The sequence below is a fragment of the Leucopleurus acutus genome (genome assembly GCF_964270905.1).
Source record: "Leucopleurus acutus genome assembly, chromosome: 17".
Taxonomy (NCBI): Eukaryota; Metazoa; Chordata; class Mammalia; order Artiodactyla; family Delphinidae; genus Leucopleurus; species Leucopleurus acutus.
This window is the reverse complement of record NC_139159.1, coordinates 11,403,150-11,416,964: the sequence shown is the minus strand read 5'-3', so window position 1 is coordinate 11,416,964 and position 13,815 is coordinate 11,403,150. Positions and strand designations below refer to the sequence as shown.

Here is a 13,815-nt window from a genome sequence, read left to right as displayed (position 1 = left end):
GAATTTGTTACAATATTGCTTCTGTTTTGGTTTTTTGGCCACAAGGCACGTGAGATCTTAGCTCCCTGACCAGGGATCGAACCCACACTCCCTGTATTGGAAGACAAGGTCTTAACCAGTAGACTGCCAAGGAAGTCCCTTGTCTTTTTTTTTTTTTTTTTTCCTTGCCTGCTTTTAATATTAGCTGCTCAAGCATTCTTTTGATTATAGTGTGTATCTTCTATTTGTGTCTGTATTTCACATGGATTTCTTATAGGCACCATATAGTTGGGCCTTGCTTTTTTAATCCAATTGAAAAATTTCTACCTTTTAACAGGAATGCTGGGATCATTTGCCTTTAATATGATTATTGATATGACTGGATTTAAAACGACCATCTTGCTAATTGCTTTCTATTTGTCCCATGTGTTCTCTTTTCGTCTTTTTCTGCCTTTTGGAGTAATTGAAAGTTTTTTATGATTGCATTTTATCTCCTTTGTTAGCTTATTTGCATTAATTCTCTTTCCTTCCTTTCTTTTAGGTTTGTTGATTTAGGGTTTATTTTGTGTATCTTTTTTTTATTTTTGAATTTTATTTAGGGTTTATTTTCTGTATCTTTAACTTTTTTTTAACATGTTTAAATCATATTTATTTATTTATTTATTTTAACATCTTTATTGGAGTATAATTGCTCCACAATGGTGTGTTAGTTTCTGCTGTATAACAAAGTAAATCAACTATACATATACATATGTCCCCATATCCCCTCCCTCTTGCCTCCCTCCCACCCTCACTATCCCACCCCTCTAGGTGGTCACAAAGCACCGAGCTGATCTCCCTGTGCTATGCGGCTGCTTCCCACTAGCTGTCTATTTTACGTTTGGTAGCATGTATATGTCCATGCCACTCTCTCGTTTTGTCATGGCTTATCTTTAACTTATCAGTCTAGCTTCAGTTAACACTAATCACCATGAGACACTTATAACACTATACTTTCATCTGCCTCATCTCTGCCTTTGTGTTCTTGTTATATGTTTTACTTCTGCATATGTTATAAACCCCAAATTACTTTGTTACTACATTAAATATTCTCTTTTTTTTATTAAAAATATTTTTGTGGTAAATTACACTTAGCATAGAATTACCATCCATCTTAACCATTTACAAGTATTTAAAGACATTAAAAAATAAGAGTATTTTCTGTCTACCCACGTATTTACCATTTCTGGGGCTCTTTATTCCTTTGTGTAAATACAGATTTTCGTCTAATATCATTTTCCTTCTGCCTGAAGGACTCCATTAACATTTCTTATAGTAAGTAGTACAGGTCTGCTGAGGATGGACATTTGGCTTATTTCCACCTTTTGGCTATTACGAATAATTCTGCTATGAATATTTATGTACAGGTTTTTGTGTGGATATATGTCCTCAGTTCTCTTGGGTATATTCTTAAGGGTAGAATTGCTGGATGATACGTGTAGCTTTTCGAGCAACTGCCAGACTGTTTTCCACAGTGGCCGCTGCATTTTACATTCCCATCAGCAAGGTGTGAGGGGTCAAGTTTCTCCACATCCCTGCCAACATTTCTTATTTTCCATTTCTTAAAAAAATAGCTATTCTAGTGGGTGTGAAGTGGTATCTTATTGTGATTTTGATTTACATTTACCTAATTACAATGATGGTATCTTTTCACATGCTTATTGGCCATTTTTAGTGGTTGACTTAGGGTTTATTGTGTATGTCTTTAATTTATCACAGATTTTCTCTTTTGGAGAAATGTCTGTTCATTCTTTGTCCATTTTTTTAAAAAAATTGCTTATTATTTGTCTTTATTCTTGAGATGAGTTAGTTCTGTTAATATCATGTGTTGCATCAGTTGATTTTCGTATGTTGAACCAGCCCTTCATTCCTAGGATAAATCCCAGTTGGTCATGGTGCATAACCTTTTTAACGTGCTTCTGCATTCAGTTTACTGGTATATTATTGAGGCATTTTGCATCTGTATTCATACAGGATATTGGTTTGTAGTCTTTTTTCCCCTCGTGCTGTCTTTTTCTGGTTTTGGTGTCAGGGTAATCCTGGCTTCATAAGAGGATTTGGGAAGTGTCTGGATGAGTTTCTGAAGGATAGGTGTTACTCTTCTATAAACATTTAGTAGAATTCACCAATGAAGCCATTTGGTCCTGGGCTTTTCTTTGTGGGAAATGTTCTGATTATTAATTCAGTTGCTTTACTTGTTGTATAGGTTTATTCATATTTTCTTGAGTCAGTTTATGGTTTTGTCTTTTTTTTTTTGTTTTTTTTGTTTTTTTAGTACGCGGGCCTCTCACTGTTGTGGCCTCTCCCGTTGCGGAGCACAGGCTCCGGACGTGCAGGCTCAGTGGCCATGGCTCACGGGCCCAGCCGCTCCACGGCATGTGGGATCCTTCCGGACCGGGGCATGAACCCGTGTCCCCTGCATCGGCAGGCGGACTCTCAGCCACTACACCACCAGGGAAGCCCTATGCTTTTGTCTTTTGAGGAATATATCATTTCATAGAGGTTATCTGATGTGTTGGCATACATTTGTTCATAGTATTCACTTATAATCCTTTTCTTTTGGTAAGATTGGTCATAATATATCCTCTTTTATTCCTGCTCTTAGTAATTTGAGTCTTCTTACTCTCTTTTCTTGGTCAGTCTAGCTAAAGCTTTATCAATTTTGTTGCTCTTTCCAAAGAACCAAATTGTAGTTTCATCGATTTTTCTATCCACCCCTCCCCCATTCTCTATTTCTTTTTTTCCCCTGCTCTAATCTTTATTATTTCCTTCCTTCCATTTGCTTTGGGTTTAGTTTGCTCTTCTTTTTCTTGTTTCTTTTTAATTTTTTTTTGGCTGTGTTGGGTCTTTGTAACTGTGCGTGGGCTTTCTCTAGTTGCAGCAGGCAGGCTTCTCATTGTGGTGGCTTCTCTTGTTGCAGAGCACGGGCTCTAGGCACATGGGCTCATGGGCTGAGTAGTTGTGGATCGCGGGCTCTAGAGCGCAGGCTCAGTAGTTGTGGCGCACGGGCTTAGTTGCTCCATGGCATGGGGGTTCTTCCCGGACCAGGGCTCGAACCCGTGTCCCCTGCATTGGCAGGCAGATTCTTAACCACTGCGCCATCAGGGAAGCCCTTTTTTCTTGTTTCTTAAATGGAATATTAGGTAATTGGTTTGAGATTTTCTTCTACTTTAATGTAGTTATTATAGCTATAAATTCCCCTCTAAGCACTACTGTCTCTGCATACCATCAGATTTGGTATGTAGTTTTTCATTTCATTCATCTGAAAGTATTTTCTAATTTTTTTGGTGATTTCTTGTTTGACCCATTGGTTGTTAGGAGTTTGTTGTTTAATTTCCGTATATTCATAAATTTCCCAAATTTCCTTCTGTTAACCGATTTCTGATCTCATTTCATATGCATGATTTCAATCCTTTTACACTTGTTGGGGCTTGTCTTGTGGCCTAAAGATCTATCCTGGCGAATGTTCCATGTGCACTTGAGAATGTATATACCTTTGTGTTCTACAAGTGTCTGTTAGGTTTAGTTGGTTTACACTGTTAAGTCGTCTTCTTCCTTGTTGATCTTCTGTTCAGCTGTTCTGTCCATTTTTGAAAATCAGATGGGCTTCCATGGTGGCGCAGTGGTTAAGAATCCTCCTGCCAATGCAGGGGACACGGGTTCAAGCCCCGCTCCGGGAAGATCCCACATGCTGCAGAGCAACTAAGCCCCTGTGCCACAACTACTGAGCCTGTGCTCTAGAGCCCGTGAGCCACAACTACTGAGCTTGCATACCACAACTACTAAAGCCCGTGCACCTAGAGCCTGTGCTCCGCAACAAGAGAAGCCACCGCAGTGAGAAGCCCGTGCACCGCAACTAAGAGCAGACCCCGCTCGCTGCAACTAGAGAAAGCCCGCGCACAGCAATGAAGACCCTATGCAGCCAAAAAATAAATAAATTAATTAATTAAAAAAAAAAGTCAGATGGATATTGAAGTCTCTAACTCTTTGAGTTTTGTGTATCTGGAAAAGTTCTTATTGTATTTTTCTTTTGAAAGATATTTTTATGTGTATAGAACTCTAGATGACAGTTCATTTTCTTACCATACTTTATGAATATTGTCCCACTGTCTTCTCCCTTATATTGTTTCTATTCAGAATTCTGTCATTCTTTTTTTTGTTCTTCTATGTGTAATGTATCTTACTTTTTCCCTCTGCCTGTTCTAATAGTTTCTCTTTTATTATTGCTTCTGATCAGTTTATTTATGATGTGCCTTGGTATCATTTTCTTCATGTTTATTCAGCTTCTTGGATCTCTGGGTTTATAGTTTGCAGCAAATTTGGGCAATTTTTTCCATTATTTTTTCAAGTACTTTTTCTGTCTTTCAGGGATTCCTGTGACATATTCAACCATGTGAAGTTGTCCCATTGCTCACTGATACTCTGTTAATTTCATTTTCATTCTTTTTTTCTCTTTCGTATTGGATGGTTTCTGTTGCTATATTTGCTAAATTTTTTCTTCTACCGGTATTTACTTTGCTGTTAATCTCAACCAGTGTCTTTTTTCACCATAGACATTATTTTATTTATCTATAGAAGTTTGATTTGAGCCTTTTTTATATCTCCTTAACAGTTTATACTTTGTCTACTTGAACATACAGCATATGGTTAGAATAACTGTTTAATGTCTTCGTCAACTAATTCAGTCATCTGTGTTATTTTTGAGTGTGTTTCTGTAGGTTGATTTTTCTAGTTATAGGTTGTATTTTCTTCTTTGCACGCCTCATAATTTTTGATTGGATGCCAGATATTACAAATTTTACATATTGGGATACCGCATGTATTGTATGCAAAGCCTTTAAATATTCTTGAATTCTGTTCTGGATCAGTTAGGTTACTTGCAAACATTAGATGTTTTTGAGTCTTGCCTTTAAGCTCTGGTAGGCAGACTACAGCACCGTTTAACCTAGGGATAACTTTACTACACTACTGAGGCCATACTCTTCTGGGTTCTCTGTCTATGCCCTGTGTATATCAGTTTTCTCCGCTCTGGCTGATGGGGACAGGAAGTATTCCCAGCCCTGTGTGAGTACGCAGGATGGTTCCTTCTATTCCCTTCCAGCCTGGTTGTTTCCTCACATTCGTGCACCCTTCATCACTCAGCTGAAAACCAGAGGGGAACCCATTGCCGAACTCTGGTGTGTGTCTTCTCTCTGCGGGGCTCCCTTTGTGCAACTGTGTCCTCTCATGCTCTGTGCTATGAATTATAGTTGCCTTGACCTCCCTGAATTTTCAACTTTGTGTCCTCAACTTGGGGAGACTGCTGGTTCTGCTTGGCTTCCTGCTTTGTGAGTTGCAGCCTAAAAATTTTCCAGGCAATCCGCTGCTGTGCTGGTGAGCCTCACTTCATTTGCTTTCCTTCTCTCGGGGGCGTCTGCTTTCCAACACCTGGAAATCATTGTTTTATTCATTTTATTTTGTCTGTATTTTTAGTTGTTTAAGCCTTGAGGGTAAATCTGGTCCCTGTTACTACATCTTGACTGGAATTGCAGGTCTCCCTGAAGTTATCTTGAGCAGTGATAAGTTATATACCTTCACATATTGAGGGGTGGCAACTGGTGGATTACCACTTATCTCTTTAGCTGTGCCAGGTAGGTTACATTGGATTATCCACAGCTTTTTCTAGTTGTGGTATTGGGGCACCTAGCCCTCAGAATTTAGGATTCAGTAAACAGGGGTTGGGGAAAACTTTTCATATGCATATCATCCATGACATTGCCAAATAAGTTAACAACTATCTTATCAAAACTGGGGCCACAAGATCCCAAAAAGTTTCTAGAAAGCAGGTTCTGGTAAATGTAAATTAATTGAATGAAAGATATTAAGATGTATAAATTGTCACCAGTACCATTTGTTTAATGTTAATGAAAACAGTACAGTTCCTTTTTAAAGCTAGCAGAAACCAAATAATAAAACCCAACAAAGCTCACACACACAAAAATATAGGCCACATAGGGGGCTTCCCTCGTTGCGCAGTGGTTAAGGATCCGCCTGCCAATGCAGGGGACACGGGTTCGAGCCCTGGTCTGGGAAGATCCCACATGCCGCGGAGCAGCTAAGCCCGTGTGCCACAACTACTGAGCCTGCACTCTAGAGCCTGCGAGCCACAACTACTGAGCCCACGCACCACAACTACTGAAGCCCACACGCCTAGAGCCCATGCTCTGCAACAAGAGAAGCCACCGCAATGAGAAGCCCATGCACTGCAATGAAGAGTAGCCCCCGCAACTAGAGAAAGCCCGTGTGCAGCAACGAAGACCCAGTGCAGCCAAAAGTAAATAAATATATTAAAAAAATATGTAGGCCACTATATCTTAAAAATGTAATTGCTAAAATCCAAAAAAAAAAAAAAAAAAAGGAAGGTTAACTTTGAAACTGTACTGTAATGTTTTGGCGGCATAACCTGGCACCTAGTATGTGCCAGGCACTATTTTAGGCACCAGGGATACAGCGGTGACCAAAATAAGCAAAAGTTCTCATAAATCCTATGTTTGACTTCATTAAGCTAATCTCATAGTTGGAGGAGACCATCAACAAGTCAAGTTTTATAGTATAGTAGAAGTGGTAAGTTCCATGGACAGAAATAAAGGGAAGGTAGCTAGGGATCGCTAAGGAGTGGGATGGTGGATTATAGTTTTAAATAGGATGGTTTAAAAATCCTCTTGGAGAAACTGACATTTAGCCAAAACTTAGGAGTGAGCCAGTGGATATCTGTGGAAGAGTGCATGTTCCCAAGAAAGGGAGCCATGAATGTCAAGCCTTCACACATAGACAACTAAGAAGATACCTAAGAGTAATAAAAGGATGTGGAATAAATTGCTTTAGGAAAGAGCTCTAGTTTAACAGTAAAGTTTTTGCTTTGTCAAATGTATTCTTAAAACGTAAAAACAAGTAGGAAAATATTTGTAATGAATAATTGACATCAGGTTAGTGGCCTTATTACCGTGTGTAAAATAGGTAGCTAGTGGGAACCTGCTGCATAGCACAGGGAGCTCAGCTCGGTGCTCTGTGATCACCTAGATGGGTGGGATGGGGGGAGAGGGTGGGAGGGAGGTCCAAGAGGGAGGGGATATATGTATACATAGAGCTGATTCACTTCATTGTACAGCAGAAACTAACACAACATTGTAAAGCAGCTATACTCCAATTAAAAAGAATAAAAATTAAAAATATATATTAAAAAAATCAACAAAAGAAAATCCAACAGGAAAATGGGAAATTCCTGGAAGAGATGTAATTTCCAGTAAATAGTATCAGCTAACATTTATTGCAGTACTTGCAGGTAACTTTCTGGTGTGTTAACTCATTTATTTTTCTTAAAACTATAAGGTCTACTTATAGTCCCAGTTTACAGATGAGGAGACAGAAGCACACCAAATTTAAATAGCTTCCTGGTGTAGTAGAAGTGGTAAGTGAAGGACATGGGATTTGAATCTAGGCAGCGTGGGTCTAGCTGCAGAACCCCGCTCTTAACTGCTGCTTTGGACAGCTACGCAGGGAAACGTGTCTACTCTCACTAGTAATGAAAGCAGTGTACATTATTTTAGTGTATGTATCAAGCCTTTTAGAAAGATATTCCTGATTTTGGATTGTCACAAGCATTTTTCCCTTTGCTTTATTTTCTCAGCTGCAAATCATGCTACTATGGAGTCTTCAGAAATTGGAGAGAGGCTACTATCTACATCTTTCGAATTGATACACATACACTCTCTCTCCCCCTCCCCCTCCCTCCCTCCCTCCCCCTCCCTCTTCCTTCCTCCCCCTCCCCTCCCCTTCTCCCTCTCTTCTCTCCCCCCCGCCCCGACCCTTCTCCTAGCAATTGCCAGGCAGTTAACTTTGACCCATCAACCTCCTTGCCCAATTCCTAATTTTATCTGCTTATGATTCTTAAAACCTAATCTTGACCTTCTATCCCTATCAAGAAGTTACTCATCCTTTGTAGCTAATTCTTGATCTGTTTGCTCTGTTGAAGATCTCATGTTTACATCTTGGAATTGGACACCCCCCTTTACCTGTTGCAAATGTGTTAATTTCTGTTAAAATAAAGATGAATTGGCATCATGAGTCTGGTTTTTCACTGTCACACATAGTTGGAATTTAATGTCAGACTCTTGTGATAAACCAGGAAAGTTGCTTAACGTTTATATTTTTTGGTTTCCTCACATTTAAAATAAGGAAACAGATTAGACTGGTAGTATCCTAACTTTCATGTTGTATGTGCTATGTAAACTTTCGTTCACTGTTAAGTTTACCTGGTGTTGAATATGTGGAAGAGATAAACATGGACCTTTTGGGCACTAATCCACCAAAGGCGCTTTGCAGAAGGGACAGTGCAGTACATGAGCCCCGTGCGCTGCCATGCACCACTGTATGCAAGACCCTTGCCTGAATAGTGTTGAAACGCAGAAGTGGAAAAATAGTTTAAGTAGGAGATAAACAATGATGTGAGTTGTTTTGAAGGATGTGGGAATAAGTTTGAAGACTGATTTTATTCAATAGAAAAGAATGAATCAGGTAATTGAAGGCAGTGCTTCCTAGGCTATGACCCAGAGACTTGGTGTCCTTTGCTGATTCCTGTCCCCTCAGAAGTACTGAATCGGAGTCTGGTCTCAATACAGAAACAGGATAATTTAGAGATGTTGATTTGATGTATGGGTTGGAGGAGGGAGGGAGGGATGGGGAGAACTGCAGTTACTTTTTAATTCATTTTCTCTTTAGATCTTGTGTTTAAGATGACCACTTGTTATCCACGTGGATGGGTTTGTAGACAAATGAAAATAAAGTCATATTGGAGGTAGACATCTGTGCTTCTACATGGAAGTGATGGTTGAAGTGATCTGAATAGTTTACTGAGGGATGAAGTAGAAAGAAAATCACTTAGTTTTAGCACTGGACCCTGGAGATAAAATGAGAGATGAAATACTCAGTGGTGTAAGCAGAACACCAGGGTAGTGTATTATTAAGTCAAAGAAGCATTGAAGGGCGTATGTTATATTGTGTTGTCAAGAGGAAAATGAGAACCAAAAAGTGGATATTGATAACCCTTGAGAATGCAGTGGTGACCACTGAGAATGCCGTGAATGAGGGATGCGGTGATATAAATACCAAGTGATTTAAAAAACAGTGACTCATACACTGAATGCTCACTAATTCTAACTTCAGTCTGTTAGAATTTATCCCTGGAGGTTTTTAAGCTAGAGCAGGGGTCAGTAAACCCTTTCTTTAAAGGGCTGGATAGTAAACACTTCAGGTTTTGCAGGCATATGGTTTCTGTTATGACTACTAACTCTGCTAGAGGGTGAAACTAGACTTGGACAATATGTAAACAGATAGGTGTGGATGTTTCCAATAAAACTTTATTTACAAAAACAGCTGTTGGACCGTAGTTTGCCTACCCTTGAGCTTGAGGAAACTCTGCTTTTCAGCATGTTTTCTGTATTATTCTTCCATTCTGTTTGGTTTAAGATTTAAATTAACATTGGCAAATTTATTTCTGATTAAAATTAAATATTAGTAATGAAGCTTGAAAAAATCTAGCAGGAATTACTATTTTGTTGGATCTTATAAATTTTCATAAACTTGACTAAGCACCACCCTTTCTGTGCCCTCAAATATGTGATTGTAGAATTGAAAAAGGGACATTAGCTTTCCCTTGCCCTGTGTTCCCTCCTTTCCCCCAAATATAAAGACTAGTTCAGTGTTGTTTGATTTGATTTATTCCCTTATTATTTTGCTAGTTTTAATAACAATTTGCTTTTACTTTTTCAGTCTCGGAGAAACCTGTGTGAAGAAGCTTTGTTAAAAATTAAAGGCGTTATTAGCTTTACTTTTCAAATGGCTGTTCAAAGATGTGTGGTGCGAATCCGTTCGGATCTGAAAGCAGAGGTTGGTATTTTAAATGGCTAAATATGCTTGAGGTTACGGGTAAACACATCGGTGTTCAAAATTGTTGTCTTTCTATCCTGGCCTAGGCTTTGGCATCAGCGATAGCATCAACCAAGGTTATGAAGGCTCAGCAAGTCGTGAAAAGCGAAAGTGGAGAAGAGGTAAAAGCTCGATTGAGTTTGCTTTATGCTTGACTCCCTCTTGATTACCCCTTGTGGCCAGCAGATTGCTAGTGTTTCTAGACTAACAGCTGCTGAGTATATAGCGATGTGGCTGAGTCAGATTATCCTAATGTTTCTTGGTTAACAGTTAACACTTTTAGAAGTACAGAGAGATCTTTGGTGGATTTCAGAATCTCTCAGACTCTGTTCTTGATGTCAGTGGAGATGTCTTGCTGATTTTATTTGGAAATAAAGGATATGTGGTTTCCTTGCATTGGTTTTTAAATACTTTCTAACCCTTAATTGGTTTTGCCGGTCCAAAAATAAAGATCCGGTCCCATCGTTGGGCAGGTATATATAGTGATAATCTCTGCATCTTGCTCCTCTTTCCACTGGCTTTGTGATAGGGAAGAGGAATCTGTATGGCTTTAGCTCATTTGAGTTTCCACAGAAAGGAGGTTCATTGGCCCTTCAGGGCCCCATAGCAGCCGGTTGCTTGTTTTTGTCGTCTTTAAATAGAGGTTGAACATTTATTCCTGGAGCCTCAGGAGAAAAGCATCAGAATTTTCACGTCTACTTCTTCCTTCTGTGCTTACACAGTGCTCAACAATTGGGCCTACCTTCATAGAAGAGGATACTTTTTAAAGGAATATAACCTCTGAGAATAAATATGGTGATGAGAATGAGAAGTAAAGTTGACTTTTAACGTTTGACATGTACCTATATCAATTAGGTTGACTTTGTAACAACTCTTAACGTGCTCTCTGCATCAGATGCTGGTCCCGTTCCAAGACACGCCTGTGGAAGTAGAACAGAACACAGAGCTGCCCGACTACCTGCCTGAGGACGAGAGTCCCACAAAGGAGCAGGACAAAGCAGTGTCCCGGGTGGGCTCACACCCAGAGGGTGGAGCTAGCTGGCTGAGCACAGCTGCAAACTTTTTATCCAGATCGTTTTACTGGTGACTTCAGTTTGGGGCTCAAGGACTGTGTAAACGAACAAGGGGCCAGTTTTCCATTGTTGTGGTGAACTGTCAAGTGCAATTTGCAATAAGTTATCATGAAAAGTTTCTAGATTACATGATTAAGAATGCTGCATTTTACTGGACATTTTACCCCACTAAGTGGTAAAAAGGACAGGCTACAGGTGGAGTTGCTTTATGAAGGTGTTTTGGTTTTGTTTTCCTTTGTTTAAATTGCCTCACTTTTTAAAAAACATGGGTCCACCGTTAAACCAAACATGTATTTGTGCAGCTTTACATTTTATTTTACACAAAGCACGTGATTAGGAAAACTGGTTTTCTCAAGCCTCAGGACCTATCTGAAGAGTTTTTTTTTTTTTGTTTTGTTTTGTTTTTTTTTTAGCTCAAGTTGTGCATGAATTACTGAACACTTTGCCTTTTCTCATGAAAGATACTTGCTTTGGTACTCTTTCTTTCTCATGAAAAGATACTTGCTTTGAAAGCATTTCTCATAATTCCCCTTTTGTGCCTTTTTTATTTTGCCAACCATGTTTATAGAAAGGACGTCACTAGTGACATTTTGTGAATTAAAACATATTCATTGCAACGTAACAGACCCCTAAAAATACAACTCTACAAAAACTTGGCAGTCTTAGTTGTTACAATTTTTAAAAGATTAACACAAAATCAGTCGAGAAGGAAACACGTATATCAGCAAAGTGTTATTGGAGACCATTTGAATGTGACCAAATGTGGTTCTCGTTGACTGCTGTTCAGTTTGGTTTATATCAGCTCTTGAGAATTATGTCCACCCTAATATTGGGAGTGACTGTAAATGGTCTCTAGGCCTTACTTTGTGATTACACACTATCCCCTGCTAAGAAGAAGAAAAAAAAAGTACTAAAGAACTGACAAACTTGAAAAAAGAAAACAAAAATGGAACGCCTATAACACCATAGTGCTATTTGGTAGAGTCTGACCTTAAAACGTGAATTACTTGGCAGATGCCTATTCAGTAGGTGTTTCCTTGTATTGCTTTTTGTAAATTTATTACGAACATGCAGTCATAGTGAATGAAAAGAAAAAAAGACTCAAATTATTGCTTATAAAGAAAGAAAGCCAGCATTTGTCCGTCCACTTAAACTTTCTGCCAGAAAAAAACAGGACTTCAGCAAAGGTAAGATAAATAAATATAAATATATATACATATATATTTTTGGTATAGATTTAAGAGCTAATTACATATATGTAATGCTTTATTAAATTTCTGAAATATTTGGCAACAAAAAATTTTCTTTTGGAAATCCGACTAACTCCAGATAAAGTTTAATGCTAATATGATTAAAAACTAATAGGAGGAAATCGAAAACTTTTTTCGTCAACATGTAGAGCTGCTATTTAACTCCTTGGAGAATGTGAAGTGTAAATTGGACCCTGGAGGGTTTCCTTGCATTTTCATTGCTTCTCTTTTAGAGAAAACTAAAAGCATCCAGTGTCACTGGAGAAGAATTATTGTAAAATAGTTCGCCAGCCAGAATCTTGAGTTCAAGAACATTGTGACCTTATAGAGGGAGGGGTGTTGAGGGATGGAGAGTAATATTTTTTCACCTGGGCTCTGACTCAGGTGATGCGCACAACTGAAAATACAAGCTTTCAGGGCATGTATTGCTTTAAATGCATAGTACAACTTGCTGCCAGACCAGATGTGTTGAAAAAACAAAACAAAACAAAACAAACCCACCTCCTTTCTATAGCCATTGAAACAAAGTTTACTGTTCTAACAGGTTTGTATTTTATTTTGCATTGCCACACATCTGCTTATTTAAAAAACTACATCCTTTTGATAGTAATTGTTCAGCACAAGTAGGTATTACAGCTTGATGTTTGTGTGTTCTAATTCTCAGTGTTCTTTGATTCCAGGTCTTATATAGAGCAGTTAAGGCAACTGTAACAGCATTTTTTGAAATATATTGTAAAATAATAAAAGGTAACATAATTAAAATTGAATGGATATTGCATTTTTGTGGTATAAGCATTACTGATTTCGCTAAAGCCTGTTTGTATCCACACTGCCTGGCACCTTCTCCTCACTACCTGCAAGTGTGTTATCCGACTAATTCCCGGGCATCTTCCATTCATCTCCTTCCCAGCACCACGCCTGCTTCTTCCTGGGTTTGGATCAGTGCCCCTGTACATATATGCATTGTAGTGTTTATTGCATTAGATTAAAATTATATTTACCAGTGTCTGTGCCCTACTTAGCTCTTTGAGAACCGAGAAAGTCTGTAGTAGTACCTGGCTCGTATTTAATGCTCAAATATTTCTTTAAGAGAATGAACAAAGAATTTTTTTTTTTAATCAGTAAAAAATAAATGGAGGGTACTATTTAACTCGTTGGGCAAATAGGAAAAATTTCAGGCTGTATTTTTTTTCTTTTCTGGCATGTTTATTTCTGGCTGATTAATGCTAGGCAAATTCCCCCATTTATTTTGTCATTTGGTTTTTATTTTTTCAAAAAGCAGGAGAAAGGGGTATAATGCTCCATTGAATGAAGTTAAAATTAACTTATAATATCCTGATTCTTATAGAATTATTTTAGGAGAATATTACATATATATATTACTGGTACAAGTATAAGATGGAATTATTGTTACTGGAGGTTGAAATGATTTTCTTCTTGTCTTTGATTCTCAAGCAAGACACTGTGCCTTTCTAGTCACACTTTATGTGACTTATCTTTCTGTATCCAGT

At 38.5% G+C, this 13,815-nt stretch overlaps 1 protein-coding gene across 1 annotated transcript in view; it reads left to right on the top strand.

Annotated features, from left to right (window-relative positions):
* Positions 1-12,827, top strand: part of ARMC1 (armadillo repeat containing 1) — a 34,575-nt gene extending 21,748 nt beyond the window's left edge. The window contains exons 5-7 of the mRNA XM_082858593.1: positions 9,826-9,942; positions 10,029-10,103; positions 10,877-12,827. Of these exons, the coding sequence (XP_082714719.1) occupies positions 9,826-9,942; positions 10,029-10,103; positions 10,877-11,068 (384 nt within the window). The 3' untranslated portion in view covers positions 11,069-12,827. The remainder of the gene's footprint in view (positions 1-9,825; positions 9,943-10,028; positions 10,104-10,876) is intronic.
* Positions 12,828-13,815: the final 988 nt, after the last annotated feature.